General features: G+C 33.2%; 1 protein-coding gene and 1 non-coding gene across 2 annotated transcripts; one reads left to right on the forward strand and one right to left on the reverse strand.

The window, feature by feature from the left end:
* Positions 1 to 846: 846 nt before the first annotated feature.
* TRNAI-UAU lies at positions 847 to 920 on the reverse strand. Its single transcript has one exon. It is a non-coding gene; the product is annotated as a tRNA-Ile (tRNA).
* A 10,538-nt stretch (positions 921 to 11,458) lies between these two features.
* LOC113873711 (elongation factor-like GTPase 1) lies at positions 11,459 to 15,182 on the forward strand. Its single transcript, XM_027511970.1, has 3 exons — positions 11,459 to 11,477; positions 11,728 to 11,763; positions 12,067 to 15,182. Exon 3 carries the CDS (start codon positions 12,080 to 12,082, stop codon positions 15,020 to 15,022), a length of 2,943 nt encoding a protein of 980 aa, XP_027367771.1. The 5' UTR covers positions 11,459 to 11,477; positions 11,728 to 11,763; positions 12,067 to 12,079; the 3' UTR covers positions 15,023 to 15,182.
* The last annotated feature ends 4,290 nt before the right edge of the window (positions 15,183 to 19,472 follow it).

Genomic DNA, 19,472 nt, shown 5'->3' on the forward strand with positions numbered 1-19,472 from the left:
CGCACCTTGCTGGGTCAAAATCATTGTCGCTGGTGAAACACAACATACATCAGCTGTAACTTTTAAGATCATTTACTATTACAGTTGAGAATTAATGAATTGCCCAACCAACCAAATATGAGGCTGAAGCGAGGGTCAGAGGCCTTAAAAATCTCTGGACACTGACAGAGGAGTTAATTATATTTCCAAGTTCTTGTGTTGAGTCTTACCAACTTCTAAATCTACCCAACTCATTGTCCTATATATGTTTCCATAGGAAGGATTGGGGAGTAGCGCCAGTGTCAGTGATGACTAGCATTGTCATGATAAATTGCATCCTGTTATTTAATCTACTCCAAAAAGATAGTGAATTTGCATCTCTGAATATTTATTTTGTAATATCCAATGGTGTGTTTATTATTAGACTTCTTGTATCAAGTGTCATAAAACATTATTTAAAGAATTGTTAATAAAAAATATTTTAGGTAAGAATATATTAGAAATCCATTAATTTCTCAATCAATGGCTTAAATACTCCTTAACATATTCCTATATATATATATTTGGCATCGTGCATCAAACACAATTGCGTTAAAATTTATGGAAATTAATATTTCTCCTAGCAGTGCTAGATTTCCGTCCCTGTCGTGTTTAACTGTAGAGAATTCGAGTACATAGATAAAACTTTTGGAGGTGTGCTGAGTATGCAAACCACCATTCCAGTCGATGGTTTTTTCCCCCTTTTTTGTTATAGCTTATGCTTTTTTGCTATATCCATTGTTGATGTGAGTAGCATGCGTCGATATTTGTGGACAAGTTTTGGCAAAAATGTTCAATTTTTCATGCATATTTTCTGGCCAAAAATGATGGTCCCGGCGGGGCTCGAACCCGCGACCTTCGGCTCATAAGACCAACGCTCTAGCCAACTGAGCTACGGGACCATTGCTCCATTTTAGTATTTTCACAATAATCATTTGCTTTGGCACAATGAATTTCAGAAGCAAGGTTTTACCAGCTTTACTGCACTGTGCATAGATTGGTAGGAGTATCCTTCATATTTACATTGGTGGGTAAATCTTAATAATACATATAATTCAAAGGTTTTATTTGATGAGAGTATTAATAATGAGAAATTTTTAAAGAAAAATAAAGATGATTCAGATCAACTTTTTATGTGTTAGATTTAAATTAGTATTCTTTAAAATAAAAGTATCATTTAGTATATTTTGTGTTAATGCATCACATATTTTTATTTTATCAAGCATTTCAAACTTTGTATTTTTACGATTTTAAGTATTTTTAAATTTAATCAATTTTTTTTATCTAATTATTAAAAACAAAAAATTCCATATTTATAAGTTTAAGTTTGTGAGTTTGAATTTTGACTCATTATATCTAATTAATATTCAATTTATACATTTTTTTCAAGATTTTCTCTTTAATTTAAAAAATTTATATTTTTAAACTATTTCTATATAATAATTTTAAACCATTATATCTTTAATTTATTTTGTATGATAAAATAAAATTCACATTCTTAACAATGAAAATATTTCACGTTATTTTTTTTTAAAACGCATAATGTGGATATATTTTATATTATTTAAATACATATACATACACATGATAAAAAAAAAACTTTGTAATTGATTTTTTTTAAATAATGGTTAAAAATAAATTTATTCTCTTCATTTTTTTATTTGTTACTTTGAGAAGTTAACGCAAAAATTATGAAATAAATTTATTTATTTTATTAAAATTATCATCTAATCTTCTTATGTTATATTTTTTATTAATTAATTACTTAAGTTGGACATAATTGATATTGTCTTAAATATTTAAAAATAAAGAAAAAAATAAAAAATAAAGTTTTTTTTAATAAAAAACTGGGCCAAATAGTCTAAACAACAGAACAAATTAGGTACAGGACCTAGGCCATAGGAACTCAATAGTATCCATCCTTAACATATGGTCTAAGGAAGGGGAGCCTCGTTAAAGTAACAAAAAGATAAATCAATCTCAAGCCCTATTTTATCTAATCAATCAACACTTTGATTAGCTTCTCTAAAAATATAATTGAACCTAATAAAGGAATACATTTAAGAAGCTTCATAATCTCATTAATTACAAAAAAGTGAGGGTGAAAGCTCCTCTGAACATTAACAATTAGAGAAATAACAATCTTGGAGTCACACTTTATCTAAATGAAGTTAATTTTTCTAGTAGTAACTAGTTAAAGACCCCAATATATTCCCATAGTTCTGCTACCAAAGGAGTACAGGGATCTAGGGATTTATAAAATCCAGCAATGAAAGTGCCTTTACTGTCTCGGATAAGGCCTCAACAACTAGCAAAGGTTGAACTTTGAAAAACTGAACCATCAGTATTGAACTTGAGATGACTATCTGGAGGAGGCTGCCATTTAACATAACTTTGAGTCCCATTGACTTTAGCAAGCCACTTTTGGTTCTCCCTGCCACAAATGAAAGTAATCCAAGTCATAAAATTTTTTATGCAATAGAGCCTCAGTGTTTAGAGGAGAATTTTGAAAAATAAATCAGTTTCTATTTTTCCATAAGTTTCACATAGTAATCCCAAAAACCTTACTCCAGAGGGGATATAGGGGAAATTTTTTAGCAGAGGTTACAAAGTAACCGAGTAGATAGGCCAAGACTGAAAAAAGGGACCCATTTATCAGGCGAGAGAATATGTTTCAAAATAGTCTTAGCTGCCCAGTAGTCCTTAAGGACATGAATCACAGATTCAGGCTCCTCCCTACATCTAGAGCACTCAGGGGAATTAGTCATTTTACGATTAAATCTTTCCTCATTAGTGAGTAACCTTCCATGAGCAGTTTTCCAAAGAAAAAAGAAAATCCTATGGGGCCTTTCCATTTCTAAACTAAATTGAATAACTGATCTTAGGGTTAATATGATTAATATTATAAATTAAGTTATATGTATATTTAAGAGAAAAGGTACCATTATTGGAATAATTTCAAAAAACCTTATCCTGACCACCATTAACAATAGGAGGCTTCATATGGTTAATTAAATTACAGATAGTATTAGGCAAAAATTTCCCAAATTTCTCCCAGTCCCAATCACCATGTTGAGAGAATAAATTATAGGGTCATGTAAAACATTGTGGGGAACTAGCAATATAGCACATTTGGATAAGTTTTGGATATTCGGAACCCAGCTATCCTGCCAAAATCTAATTGATAAACCATTCCCTACAACCCATCGTAAATCACAACAAAAGGAGTCCCAAACAGAAATTAAGCTTTTTTACAAATGAGAGAATTTTTTACCTTTTGCAGTGGGTGGGCCTTTTCCCAAGAATAAATTTATATTTACAACAGAGAACCTTGGCCCATAAGTCATTAGGAGACGTGATAAGCCTCCAGCACAGCTTCATCATGAAAGCCTGATTAACCATATTAATATTTTTAAAACCTAATCCCCTAGTATTCTTAGGAGTACAAATTTTTTTCCAGCCTATAAGGTGACATTTTCTACTATTCAAAGATCTTCAAATAAATTTCTTACAAATATTATTAATTTCTTTGCAGATAACTTTAGGAATAATCATTGTTTGTAAAAAGTAATTTGGTATATTCATAATACAAGCCTGGGCAAGAGTAACTCTCCCAACAAGAGATAAGGATTTCATTTTCTAGAGAGCAAGCTTCTTTTTAATCTTATCAATTATAAAGGCAAAATTATTCCTGGAAGGGCTGAGATGACTAATTGGGACACCTAGGTACTTACCAAATTGAGAAGTAGACCTAAAACCCAAGGTCTAATATCTTGCCTTAGAGCAGCATCACAGTTTTTAGAAAAGTAAATACATGATTTTTCCTTGTTAACAGAGAGACCTGAAGCAATACAAAAACTTTGAAGGATAGAATTAATTGTCTTAGTATTTTGCCTATCAGCCTTGGCCACAAGGATTATATCATCAGCCAAAAAGAGGTGAGACAGATGATAAGTCTATAATTAAGCCATATTTTACAGCCTATATATTCATATTTGACCTTTATTTTATTTGGTGTTTACACTAATTTATATGTTAATTATGCAGTTTGGTATAAAGAAGTCGTAAGTATACTTTGGGTGCATTTTTGGGTCCAAATTGATAGAAGATTAGAGTTTTGCAGCAGTCAGCATGCCCAGACCCTTTCAACAAGCACGGGGGGGGTGCTTTGAGCCTAATTATAAAGAGTTTTTAGGGTTTTCAAACCTTTTAAAAGGGAGATCTTAGGCATCATAAAGGGAGAACGTTTTTACATCTAGTCTTTGACTTTCGGATACACCTCTCATCTCATCTCTCTTGCACGGGATCTTTGGCACATGCTTGGCGAGACTTGGAGCTTCAAGTGATCGTACTTGAAGACCGAGAACACAACTCATACTCTAGTTTGCTATTTCTTTTGATTATGACTTTGTTTATGATTGTTTTAGTTCTTTTCTTTAGCATGAGTAACTAAATCCACAGCTAGGGCTATGAGAACTATTGTTCATGAATTTATGGGATTCTGATGTTTGAATCTAAATTTGAATTCTGTTTTGTGATTAGATTTTATCTTATTACGCTTCTTTCTTAATCCTAATTAATTATACTGTCAGGCGACCATACCTCAGTTAATTAATAGATCTATAGGGTAAAACGAGACAAAGGATTAGGTGGACCAAACCAATTTTTCTCTTCTAATTGTTATTAAATTAACAAGTTCATAGGTTCCTTAAGCTTTCTTAAATTGATGTCTTGCATGATCATTGAGGATGTTAATTTAGAGAAAAGAATATTAATATTGCATAATCATTGGGTATTAATAGTATTTGTATGAATGATTGGTAATCACAAGAAAATCGAATTTAGAGTTAAACAGAAAAATAACATAAAGGATTGAATGAAAAAATCCATATGCCCTAGGTTTCTCTCTGATAAGTTTAACCAAGACGTGCATTGTATTCTTTGCTCTTAGTTTTATAATTGATTTTATAAATTCTTATTTTTAATTAATCTCGTATCTTTGAAGCTTAAACAATTGAATTAGGAAATTCTTAGTAATTAAAAATCAATCCTTGTGGGATGATATTTCGGGAACTTAATTTAAGAACCCTTTATTACTTCTCGATGGGTACACTTGCCCTCCAAACAACAGATTGAGACCAGAGGAACTAAAAGAAAAAGGGGACCAATTACCACTGTTGATTTGGTCCTAAATTAGGTGGGCTAATTTTTCTACACACACAACAAATATATAAGGAGATATAGGGTTTCCTTGTCTAATCCCCCGACTTAGTTTGAAACTCTCAGTCTTGCAATTATTCTAATTTATAGACATAGAGGTAGAAGATATACAGTTATTTATAAGCTCAATAATTTTGGAATTAAATCTAATTTCCTGAATGGTGTCAGCAATAAATTTCCATCTAAGTTTATCATAGGCTTTTTCCAAATCAAGTTTGATAATCATGAAACCATTTCTATTTTTTAGTTTATCAAAAGAGTGAACAATTTTCTAGATAATGAGGGTGTTATCCATAGCCTGTCTACTAGGGATGAAACTTGTTTGATTAGCTAAAATGAGATAGGGTAAGGAACCTCTAATTCTATTGGCCAAGATTTTTGTTATGATTTTATAGCTAACGTTACATAAACTGATAGGCCTAAAGTGTTTAACAAGTTCAGGATTATCAATCTTAGGAATGAGAGTAATAACAGTAATATTAACAATAGTAATATCAAGGGAATTATTAAAAATGTTTGTGATAAAATTCCAGATAAAGGGACCTAAAACATTCCATTAGTTTTTGAAAAATAAGACATGTAAGCCATCAGGGCTAGGAGATTTATAAATACCTATGCTGAAGAGAGCAGTCTTGACTTCTTTCAAGGTTAATTCAGAGTTGAGTATAGCCAAGTCAATTTCTCTAAGGGGAGAAATCTAGTAGTAGTGAGAAGAAAATTCTCATTAGGGTAGGGGTCAAAATAGATATCACTAAAATAATTCACAACAAGGTTTTGAAGTTTTAGAGAATCATACTCCCACTCATCCTTTCCATTTCTAAGGGCCTCAATTTGGTTTTTCTATCTGTGAATAACAACAGCCTTGTGAAAAAAACTAGTATTCCTATCTCGAAGCCTAATCCGCTTAGACTTGTACTAGTGAAAGCAATAAACTTCCTCGAAATCTAGGATTTTTTTGGTAATCAATCCAAAGGGATTTCATAAGGTTGCAAAGATAGGGATTATTTGTTTTAGCTAAAACACTGGAGATACTCTTAATCCTATTTAAGATGTGTTTTTTTTTAAAAGATATTAGCAAAAACATTTAGGTTCCAATCAAAAATGTTATTTGTGAAGGTTTTAACATTCTCATTCCAGGACTTAGAAGTTACCCAAGAATGTTTTACTTGATTCTCAAAGTCGTCATGGGTCAGCCAAAAGGCTAAGAATTTAAAGGTCGAGGCAGATTCTAGTGTTATCTTTACCTCTAATTTTTAACCATAAGGTTGCATGGTCGGATTTTAAAATAGGTATATGTATTAGAAAACTATTTTGAAATAGCATCCTCAAAGCATCATTAACTACAACTCTATTAATCCTTCTTTTATATTTTCCCTATGCCAGATAAAAGGGTTTCCTTTGAAACCCAAATCCTGAAAACCACAGTAGTAAAAACAATCAGAAAATTGATTTATGAATGCTAGGTTTGCAGGTCTACCTCCCAACTTATCTCTCTCAAATGGGACAGAATTGAAATCCCCAGCCACACACCAGGGATCCTTAATGTTAGAACTAAAATTAGTCAAAAGTTTCTAACACTCAGCTCTCCTCCCTTCCTGGGGGCTAGCATACATAGAAGAGAGCACGTAGTCCTTTTGCCCATTCCTAATTCTAAGATGAATAAGGTAAGTATTTTTTCTAAGATAGTAACCTTTATTTTACTAGTGTTCCAACAACACCAAATACCCTCAGAGTAGCCTATGGCATCTACTTTTATAGATCCATCAAAGTTAATTTTTTTCATAACCGTGTCAGCCTTGTCAAGGCTAATTCTGGGTTCAAAAAGTGCAATAAAATCTAGGCTATGAATTTTTATTAGATCATTAATGAGTTTAGGAAATGTTTTACTTCCTGCACCTTTACAATTCCAAAACAAACAGTTCATAATTTTATAGAATGGGTTTAGGCACATCCTCAGGATGTTCAGATAACATTGTGGCATTATCTACACAAATAGGATTTACAAGGCAGGACTGCTCAGTTGTACTTATTTTGTCCACCTCCATTGTTAAATGAATATCAGGTGGCTTAGTAGTGAAAAATTGATTGGTATTCTCCTAGTCTTTCCTTAGATAATTAGAACTTAAGCCTATAAGATCTAATATGCTATGGCTCTCCTTATTATTTTCTTGAATATTCTCTTGGATTCTTGACATTAATCTCATAATTTCCTTACTTTCTTGTTCAGATATGTTTTTGAATTTATCTTGTTCATTTATGAAAATATTAGTGTTGTTATCCTTGGGTAAATTCACCTTTTCTTGTATTGACTTAACAGATTTTACTGTAGCTCTGATTTTGACATTCTTCTTGAGATTAATTCCAAGTGTAGTGTTATTATTCTATTTACTTTCCAGTTTATTAACAATAGGTTTCTGAGCTATTTCAGAGCTGGTAATGGAGATTTTAGGGCTTTTACTAGAGTCAGAATCTAAATCATGATGAATTTCTTGAGTTGAGTCACCCAGGACATCAAATCTGGATCCTAATGAAATATCTTTTGTTTTACCAGATTTAAAGGGAGTACCAGAAGACTGAAGATGACTAGGTTTTTTTTGAAATTATTTCTTTGCTAGCATTTAAGGTTCAAATATTTCATCTTTCTTTTCAAGTTCAGTGCCTATGGAATCAACAATCATTTCTTTAACTGAATTAAGAATATTAGATACTTTCCCCCTATTTTCTATATTATTGTTATTAGTATTCAATTCTTGCTCCAAGGTTAGAGGGTTAATTTTAATAGAGTCTACACAATGCTCCTTCCTATGCCTACTTTCCACAGTTAAAACAGATTAAATGTAACCCTTCATACTCTACTCTGAACTCCTGACCTAGAGCCTTAAAAGCTAGGACCAGTTGCTTCCTAAGATCGATTTCAACACGAATTCTAGCAAACTTTCCTCTAGGCAACAGAGAGGTATAGGGATCAACCTTTAACATTGACCCCAGGTAGGTTTCAACCTGCCACAAGAACTTATTATTATATAGTTCTAAAGGTAAGTCAGGTATTCAAACCCAAACTGCTATTTTCTTTAGGTTATGGTCTTTAGTCCTAAACAAGGGTCTCCACCTCTGGACAAGGAGATAGTGATCTAATATTAGTCACAAACCTTCAAACAAAGCATGTTTATAATCGTCCATGCTCTCAAATTGGACTAAGAAAAAATCATTATTTAGATCAAGAAGTTTTATCGATCCATTTTTCTCCAAATATTTGTAAGTCTTTGATTCAAGTAATTAAAACTAACAGATTTGCCTAAGAATTTGACTATGAGGGTATATTTCTAGGGAGAACACAACACTTCATAGTCCTTTAAAGGTATTTTAAGGTCAAGACACAAATCATGCACACTATTTATTTCACTAATTTCTTTAGAATCAGCATTAATATTGAAATCATCTAACATAGATTTTATGATATCTTCATCATTAAGAGTTATATCTATATCTAATGATTCCAAAACTTTATCCTTATAAGATACATGTTCAGATACAATAGGGTTAGAAAACACTTGAAATGGCTCTAGATCTATAGTACGTTGATCTTCTTGCATGTGTTCTTCTTGGGCTTCCATGGACACCTCGACTTTGATCTTGATCTTCTTCTTGCTTCTGTCTATCAAATCCATTTCTTCATTCGAATGTTTCTCAGCCTCTTGACCCTCTATCCCTGTGGGATTCATTGACCTAGCGGTCTTTGATGTAGCATTGTCAATCTCCAAGTCACTGTTTTTCCTGTGACAGCAAACCCTCAAAGAGAAAAATTAGGGTGAGCACTCCAACAATGTCTCTCTATCTTGAAAGAAAGGGAAATTTCTTGGAAAAAACCATAGCGACGTTGTGTCTTAACTTTTTCCTCTTATCGTAAAACTAAGTTGTTTTTAAAGACATAACAAATAATACTTATTATATCTAATTAAAAAATTCTATAAAAATTATAATATTAATGTTATAAATATATCAATATAATTTTAATAAAAACTATTTATTAATTATTATCCTAACAATAACCGATTTACAAATTGTCGCGAGTGTTAGAGAAAGTTGCTATTTAGTATACATGCATTGATTTTATGAGTGCATCTCAATATATTTCATGCTTCCATTTCAAGTGTTAAACTCTTCTAATCTAATCTCTACTTCTAAAACAATGGTAGGGGAAAGTCGTTTTCCTTTTGAGATTTAATATTTAAATATATATACAAACTTCTTTTAAAATAAAATGAGAACTCCAGGGCATTTCTTTTGCAATTATCTAATTGGGATTAAGTGTCAAACAAATCTAAAAGAACTTAATTGGAAGTAAGTGTTAATATTGCCTGAAACTGAGGTTATTCTTTCTGAAGCATCTCCTGAGCAAACTGCGCTTTAATTGACCGAATTCAAACTTATATTTAAAACTAAGATACTTTTTATTTTAATATTTAAATTTTAAATGATTTGTGATTTCTATCCCAAATTAATGCTGATATAAACAGTTGTCTCCTTTGTTGCTTCTCCATTAACTTTTTAATCATATCTGCTTTCATCTTCAGATCTTTTGCTTTCTAAATAAATCCACAACATAAATTCAAGCGTATCTTTAATTGACACAATTCAAACTTATATCTAAATCTAATATACTCTTTATTCTAATATTTAAATTTAAAAATACATTTTTTTTATAGAAAATCTTAATAAATCATTTTCAAATTTAAATTTTAAATGATTTGTGATTTCTATCGTTACATTTGTTTCATTTAAAATTTTGAAAGACTGAGATTAAGTGAAAAGATAATGAAGTTAAACTTATCATTTATCCTATAAAATAACTTAAATTAACTAACTCTTATTAATAAGCTTAATTTAATTTTTTTTATAATTCCAGTCCATTAAATTTTAAAATAAAAGAAATAAATCAGAAATAATTTAAAATTTAAATTTGAAAAATATGTGTAAGGTTTTTTTAGTCATTAAAAAAAGGGTTAAATTTGAATATTAAGATAAAGAGTATCTTAGATATAATTTTGAATTTTGTTAATTAAAAATATGCTTGAATTTAAATATTAGAATAAAGATTATCTAACAAATGATATTGAATTAGAAAAAGATATAGAAGCTTGCATACCCAAGATATTCTTTTCTTCCGAAAAACTGCATCCATTGTTTTCGTGTTGATATTTGGTGGTAGAGTATTAGTATTATTTTATCATAATAAATATAACCTACATAGATTAAGCATTTAATAATAATAATAATATATTTTTGTTAGAGTGGAAATAAAAATAATAAAAAATTATAATACTCTTTTACATTCTCTAATTAATCAAAATTTCATGTTAAGTTACATGGTTTTTTAATTTTTTTAAATTATGAAAAGTTAACTTTTATCAATTGCTTATCTAATTGTTTTATTTAATATTTTATAACTTATTTATTTAACATACATTTCTTTTTTAAACAATAATTCATTCCTTAATTATTTAAAATCTATATATTTATTTTTTATTTAACACATTTAATATTTTAATATATTTTCCTTTTATCAACCCTTAACAATACTGTTTAAAAATAGAATAGTTTTATCATATTATTATTTTCTATATATAATTTTTTTTCAAAATTTTCTATATTATTTTTTATTTAATAATTAGAAAAATATTTTAAATTTAAATATTGAGATAAAGAGTATCTTAGATATGATTTTGAATTTTTTCAATTAAAGATATGCTTAAATTTAAATATTAGAATAAAGATTATCTAACAGATTATATTGAATTAGAAGAAGATATAGAAACTTGCATATCTGACATATTCTTTATTCTAATATTTAAATTTAAAATACATGCATTTATGTTTTCAGAAAATCTTAATAAATCAGTTTAAATTTAAATTTTTTTAATTTGTATAAATAAGAGGCATGTAAATTAGAAGAGGATATGAAACTTGGAAGGGTTTGTGGATTGATTCTCTTTGCTACTAAAGGTGAATTATTATTTTAGGATGATTCCCTCTTCCTATTAGGTTCCTAAACTGGTTTATGTATTCTAGCATTAGCAGAGAGTTTGCATGAAGTGTGAAAAAACGTTACTGAATGGTTGAATTAATATAATTTAAATTAATATTTGCTTTAATTTTATAGTTTTGTTTTTAACTTTTTTTTAAATTCAATTTTAAATTCAAACCTTACAAATGATAGGCCAATGCTTTTGCAATTCCTGGTACGCACCCTAATCCCTATTCTCTAAAATCTTGCACAATTCTGTTTGTGCGTTGGTGGCCAATGCTTGTGATTCTCCAAAATCCCCATTCTTCATGTTTTATTGATGAGTTTGTTTGATTCGTTTGTGTTGTTGATGATTATATTTTGTTGTGTGGTTTGCTAGTTTGTGATTGTGGGTTTATGCATGTTGCTGCCATAGGAAGTGTGATTGCTCACTTTGCTAATCCGTTGCTAGTTTTGCCTCGCAGGCTTTTGAGGATTCTGTTTTGAAGAAGCTGCAAAAGGTCTGCCATTTCTGCAATTTTTACATTTGATATTTCTTAAGCTGCTTTGTTGTTTCTTGATTGAGTCAATGGATCATGTTATTAGGGTAAGATACAAAATACATTAGAATCTTGATTTGGTTACTTCATGTTCATGTAAAAAAAATGAAAATGATTTTGAAAAACTTTACTAGAATTATGAGACTCTTGATTTGGTTACTTCATTCTAATTGTTTTTTTATTAACCCCTGTTAATTTGAATCAGAATTAGAGAAACATATGTTGATGAAAAAACCATAACAATAGTTTTGGTTCCAACTGCAGCTGATGCGTTGACATGGACGAGACAAAAAACATAAGAAACATATGCATACTGGCACACGTGGACCACGGCAAAACAACGTTGGCCGACCACCTGATCGCGGCGGCTGGCGGCGGCGTGGTCCACCCGAAGCTAGCGGGTCGGGTCAGGTACATGGACTATCTGGACGAGGAGCAACGCAGAGCCATCACAATGAAGTGCTCCTCCATCCTCCTCTGCTACAACCCCCACTCCATCAACCTCATCGACTCACCCGGCCACGTTGACTTCTGCAGCGAGGTATCCAGTGCCGCCCGGCTCTGCGACGGCGCTCTCCTCCTCGTGGATGCCGTGGAGGGCGTCCACATCCAAACCCGCGCCGTCCTCCGCCAATGCTGGATTGAACGCCTCACCCCTTCCCTCGTCATCAACAAAATCGATCGCCTAATCACCGAGTTGAAGCTCTCTCCCTCCGAAGCCTACACTCGTCTCTCGCGTATCGTTCATGAAGTTAACTGCATCTTTAGTGCCTTCAAGTCTCAGAAATATTTATCTGACGTGGACATGGGCTCTCATTTAGACGACAACGAGGAGGATGCGTTTCAGCCGCAAAAAGGGAATGTCGTTTTTGCTTGTGCTTTGGATGGTTGGGGTTTTGGTATTAATGAGTTTGCTGAGATATATGCGTCAAAGCTTGGTGCAAGTGTGAACGCCTTGCGGAGAGCGTTGTGGGGTCCATGGTATTTTAATCCCAAGACTAAGATGATTGTTGGCAAGAAAGGGATTTGTGGTGCTATGGACAAGGATAAGACTATGTTTGTTCAGTTTGTTTTGGAGCCATTGTGGCAAGTGTATCAGGGAGCTTTACAAGGGGATAGAGGGTTGCTTGAGAAAGTTATTAGGTCGTTTAATTTGTCTGTTCCCGCGCGAGAATTGAAGAATAAGGATGCTAAAGTGGTGCTTCAGGCGGTTATGAGCTGCTGGCTTAAGCTTTCGGATACTGTTTTGTCTATGGTTGTTAGGTTTATGCCTGACCCTGTGATGGCACAGTCGTTTCGTATATCCAGGCTCATTCCAAAGAAGTGGGAGGAGGAGGCGGCGGTGAGGAAAGCGGTGGAGGTGTGTGATTGTAGGCCTCATGTTCCTTGTGTTGCTTTCGTGTCGAAGATGTTGGTTGTCCCTGTTAAGATGCTTCCTCCTGGTTATGAAGATGAGGAGGAGGAGTTGGATGAATGTTTCTTGGCATTTACTAGGGTCTTTAGCGGGGTTTTGTCCGCAGGGCAGAGAGTTTATGTTCTTTCTGCTCTGTATGATCCTCTAAAAGGGGAAACAAAGCATATACAGGAGGCTGAATTGAAATCGCTGTATTTGATGATGGGCCAAGGGTTTAAAGAAGTGTCATCTGCTAAAGCAGGAAATATTGTTGCTATCCGAGGCCTTGGCCAGCATATATATAAGACTGCTACCCTTTCCTCTACTAAGAACTGTTGCCCTTTTTCGAGTATGGCTTTCCAAGTTGCCCCGGCTTTGAGAGTTGCAATTGAGCCATCTGAGCCTGCGGATGTGGCCGCACTGCACAAAGGCTTGGAGCTTCTGAATATAGCAGATCCATTTGTTGAGGTCACATTTTCTGCAAGAGGAGAGCATGTTCTTGCTGCTGCTGGCCAAGTTCATCTTGAGAGATGCATAAAGGATTTGAAGGAGAGGTTTGCGAAAGTAAGCTTGCAAGTCTCTCCGCCTCTTGTGTCCTACAAAGAGACCATTGAGGGAGATGTTTCCAATGTGCTGGAAGATTTTAACTTTCTAAGTAGGATATCAGGTTATGTGGAAAAGACAACATCCAATGGAAGATGTGTTGTTCGGGTGAAAGTGATGAAACTTCTACCTTCTGTTGTAAAGGTGCTCCATGAAAACTCTGATTTACTTGCAGATATCATTGGAATGAAGTCAGGGAAGACAGTAAAACGTTTGGAAATACAGGGACCCAGTATTCTTGAAAATGACAAGCCAGCTGAAGCGCTGAAAAAACGCATATTGGATGCAGTGGAGAGTGATATTTTGAGCAGGAATGAAAATGACAAGGACTATGCCGAGAAATGTAAATTGACGTGGCTTAAGATACTGAGGAGAATATGGGCACTTGGACCAAGCCATATTGGTCCTAACATTCTCTTTACTCCTGATATTAACGCAGAAAACACTGATAGCTCTGTTCTAATACGTGGTTGTTCTCGTCTATCTGAAAGGATGGGCTTTGTAGATTCTAGTATCAGTGATTCCATTGCTGAGACATCTTCAAATGTGGATGCTGAGCACCTTGAGGATAGTGTTATAGCTGGGTTCCAAAATGCTACCTCAGCTGGACCATTGTGTGATGAACCTATTTATGGTTTGGCATTTATCATTGAGGCACGCATATCTCCACTTTCAAAGCATCAAGAAGAATCTGAAACACACCAACAATCCCAGCAGAGTGGCACCTTTGCAGGGGAGGTTATGGGAGCTGTAAAAGATGCTTGTAAAGCAGCTGTGCTTCAGAATAAGCCTCGCCTTGTGGAAGCATTGTACTTTTGTGAATTGAATACTACTACTGAATATTTAGGTCCCATGTATGCTGTACTTGCCCGAAGACGAGCACGAGTTTTGAAGGAAGAGATGCAAGAAGGTTCCCCTTTCTTTACTGTGCATGCATATGTTCCTGCTTCTGAGAGCTTTGGTTTTGCAGATGAGCTTAGAAGGTGCACTTCTGGTGCAGCAAGTGCACTTCTTGTACTTAGCCACTGGGAAGCACTTACAGAGGATCCTTTCTTTGTACCTAAAACAGCGGAGGAAATTGAAGAGTTTGGAGATGGCTCTAGTGTTCTTCCAAATACAGCAAGAAAGTTAATTGATGCAGTTAGACGGCGTAAAGGCCTTCCTGTGGAGGAAAAGGTTGTGCAGCATGGAACCAAGCAACGGACACTGGCTCGTAAAGTCTGATATAATTTTTTATTACTATTGTCTCCTTGGGAGAAGAACATGTAATTGTTGAATGTGAATAGGGTGACAAGGCACGGTGATACATACTCTGCTTTTTGTAGCTGGAATTAACACACTTCTTCCTGTAACATCCTTCGTTTTATGTAAATAATTTTATTTGATAATTCATAATATTAGAAATATAATTAAATAAATTCGTAAGAACTTGTACAACTTTAGAAAAAATGATAGAATCTAGAAATATAAGCTAATAAAATTTGACAGATTTATAAAATTTTATCAAGTTAAAAATTTCACTATCAATGAAATGAAGATACATATATATTTATACATCTATTACATCAAACTAGTTATATTGGAGTAGTTCTTTCACACAAATTTTTAACGAGTATGACCCTAGAATGGATCAACCATCTCCATTTTTTTCTTTCGTTATTTAAAACACATTAGTAAAGGTGAGTATTTCCCGTCTCATTAAATTTCTTTTATTATAGAATATTTTAAATGAAACTAAAATTAATGGCAAACATTCTGTTCTAACTCATTGCTATTAATAAATAACTTACATTAACAACCATCATATCAAAGCACATACAACAATTCAATCATTTTTGGCTAATGTTTATGACATACATTTCTACATTAACCTGTATGTTATATATGTATCATATCGTCTCAATTAATATATCACAATATATGTGTCCTAGTCGCACCCGTCGATGTACTACATCACATGTATCGTAATAACATAAATCGATATGTTATAATGCATATATTATAATCATACAAATTCTATACTAGTTCACATCTATAACACTTTCATATTCATCATACTTTCATAGTCATTGCCCCTAGGATCCCTTGAGAACTTCATAGCATAGATAGCTATTGGTTAGCTGTAGCAACACAGATACAGGTGTGCCGACCTGACCTCTTTTAGTAAAGGTATAGTTAGGAGTTTTGTCAAGAAATGAGGGTGTAATGCCTTTATTTTCAACAATTCATTGTGCACCCATTTATAGTTAGCATTAACCATTCTCATTTCCCCAAAAATTTTCAAATCTTCTCCAGACTCTATAGGTATAGTTAGAAGTTTTGTCAAGAAATGAGGGTGTGGCCTGTAAATGCCTTTATTTTCAGCAATTCATTGTGCACCCATTTATAATTAGCATTCACCGTCCTCATTTTCTCAACATTTCTCAAATCTTCTCTAGACTCTATACCCAATGTATCTTTGTAACTATCTATACTTATTCTCTTTCTCTTTCTCAATATTTCTCATTTTTAGTTCCATATTTTTTCTATCGATCAACATGTCATAATACGTAAGTTATGATTTATATAAATTTGTGTATCACAATATATATATATATATATATATATATATATAGTGTAATCATACTTTTCAAGTTGTTTTAACCCACGCATCATGATCATGCATCTTATTCTTTCTCAGTCATGTTCTATTTTTCCTTTCATATATCACATACTTTCGAAATCAATCAACATTTCCATTATTCATGTAAATTTACCCAATTTAGACACATATCAGCTATCAAACTATATATATACTTATTGCATTATGCCAATCTAACATAGAGAAATTATCATACAATATCACACCATATAATCAGTACAATATGCCAATCTAACACAAAAATTATCACACAATATCATAAAATATCACAACATACAATCAGTACAATATACTGAAGGTCAGACACCTTCGGAGTCAGTCCAATTCGTGCAGTTTCATAATAATTCACTAGAGATCATATTTCTTTAATCTCAATATAGTCTTCTAATCTAAAGTTCAGTATTTTATGTCTTTTTTTACTTAACTCATATACATCCTAAGTAACTTAGTCCTAAAACTTCTTAATGTTGTTCTAGCCCATAACTTTTGCTAAGAATCTAATTCCATTAATTTCAAATAAACTCAAAACCTTTATTTATACCAAAAATACACTTTCACCATATGATTTCATAAAAATTTATAGATTATTACTAAAATAGGTTACTCAGATTCTCATGAGGTCACTATATATAGAAATAAAACTAAGGCTCGAGAATACTCGCTTACCCGGAATTGGTTCCTAAAAAATGAGTTCTTTGAGAGATCTAACAGGGAGTTCCACGATATCAATGGGAATATCGTCCGCAAGATGAAGTTTCCTAAGTATTTCGAGATAGATATCTTAATATGAGAAGAAAACCGAAAGAAAGGAATAAAACTAGATATCTGAGCTTTGAGAAACTTAATTGGATCTGAATGAAATTGATGTTTGAGCTCTGATCTAGAAGATATTTGAAGTTTAGGAGAGTTCTCCCTTGAGAGGGAAAGTAGAGAGAACAGAAAAAACGAAGAGAGAAGGTTGTATGGTGAGAAATGAACATTTTTGAGCCTGAGATTCCTTAAATACCCTTTTAAACTCGCGCGACCTCGCTTGAGCGAGATCTACCCTCGCCTGGACGAGCCTTTCTCACTTAGGCGAGACAACCAGACAGCGAAACTACTCATCTTTATGATATTCTCGCTTAAGCGAGGACACTCTCGCTTGAGCGAGATACAATCTCGCCTGAGCGAGCTCTACCTTGCCTGAGCGAAATCGAGTCCAGAGAGCACCCTATATTTCCCGCGACTCCTCACCTGGGCGAGCTCTATCTTGCTTGGATGAGCTGCTCCCAGCCTGAGCGAGACCCCTTTCTCTCTTGGGCTAGAGGACAATTGGGGCAACTTTATCTCAGCTCGCTTGAGCGAGAGAGTTTCAGAACGCTCTCTTTTAGAAAATCCTACTTTGCTTGAGCGAGATCTATCTCGCTTGAGCGAGAAACCTTTTTATCCAATTTCCTATTTTTCTCACACCAAGGCAACAAAATTGAGGGTGTTACACTTCTCCTAACTCTTTTCAGAACCATATTACCTACAGTAGTTAGAGGTTCGTTAGCATGCATAAATCCAATTGCTTATATCATCACTGACTCGCCATTACAATAAATTGGTAACTTTTATGAAGTAAGTTTCCTTCATCCGACAATTTTTCCTTTGTAGCATCTAGTAACTGATTAGAATATTAACACAAAGATAATCCTTTGTTCTCTAGGTTTATGAAACCTGCATAACTACATAGGTGATGAATATGCTATGGGAGGTTTTAGATTCACAAGAATGCTAAACATTACACTTGTCAAAATCGGTTATAGCCATAGCCAGCCACTTAACCTAGTGTATAGCCCCTATTGTACTTGTTATACATATCATTGATCAAATACTTAAAATTTTATGTTTTGCTTTCTCCATTGCTACCAGTAAAGCTGCATATCCTCATGTTTGGCTTATGTTTCCCTAGTATTCTACCTGTTATTGTTGTAAGCAGTATACATATCATTTCTTGTTCTGGTGTATAAAATAGCCAAAATCTAAGAGAAAAATTGCACCTTAGTGTTTGTTAAATGAACTTTGAACATATCTACAGTTGAGAACAGAGCAGATGAAAAAAATAATATAATTGCTTGATAATTCGTTTACAGAATTTGTACATCTATTTATAAGGAAAAATAATCCTAAAACCAGTAACTGGGAAAGCATAAATCTATACAGTATCCACATAATTATCTGCAAAATATTCTTTAGCCTAATTATGGAAATATCCAATAATTATGAGAGAGAATCAACTGCTGAATTATAGGCAGCATCAATCATATGTTTACAACAATCCCTCTCAAGCTGGTGAATGAATATCTATCATTTTCATCTTGCTTGAAAGATCTTGAAAATGGATTGCAACTCGTTGTCCAACTTTTTTTTAATAAAATTCCTATCTACTTCTATGTGTTTTGTCTTATCATGCTGAACTGGATTATGTGCTACAGTGATATTAGTTCTCTTTTAGCCAATTTTTCATTGAGAGTGCTTTTTGTTAGCAACTTTATAATTTCATGCAGTTTTTTAAGAGATGGTCAGAATAGCAAGACCTGTCATTCTCTGGCCAGTTCATCTTCTTGCATTTGATGGTTGTTAGCCCCAAACACCAGTTTGACAATTCGTCAAACTGGTTGAAGCTTGAGAGGAGGCTTCATTGGTTCATGTTTTAAAACACAGCCGAAAAAAATTGATGCTATAGCTCTACGGTCTACATTACCATGTTAAGATACCTAATTTTAATGTTCTATCAATAAACTGTAGGAAATGTATCTTGATGAGGTAGCTTCCATGTGTTAATTAATTATCAAATTGCTTGTGTTTTTTATATGCAGGACAACGGTAAGGTTGAGGATGAACAGCCTGCTTGGGCTCCATTACGAGATAATTATTTGCTGACTGGTTCAAGACTGAAGTACTGGGACAAAATGCCACTAGGTATCTCTTGAAGTAGTAGTCAAATTGAAACTCACTACTCAATACTTATCATTTTCCTTACCCCTAGGATAAAAATATATTTGCTCACAC

This window comes from Abrus precatorius, unplaced genomic scaffold (assembly GCF_003935025.1).
Source record: "Abrus precatorius isolate BTA unplaced genomic scaffold, Abrus_2018 Scaffold7, whole genome shotgun sequence".
NCBI classification, from domain to species: domain Eukaryota; kingdom Viridiplantae; phylum Streptophyta; class Magnoliopsida; order Fabales; family Fabaceae; genus Abrus; species Abrus precatorius.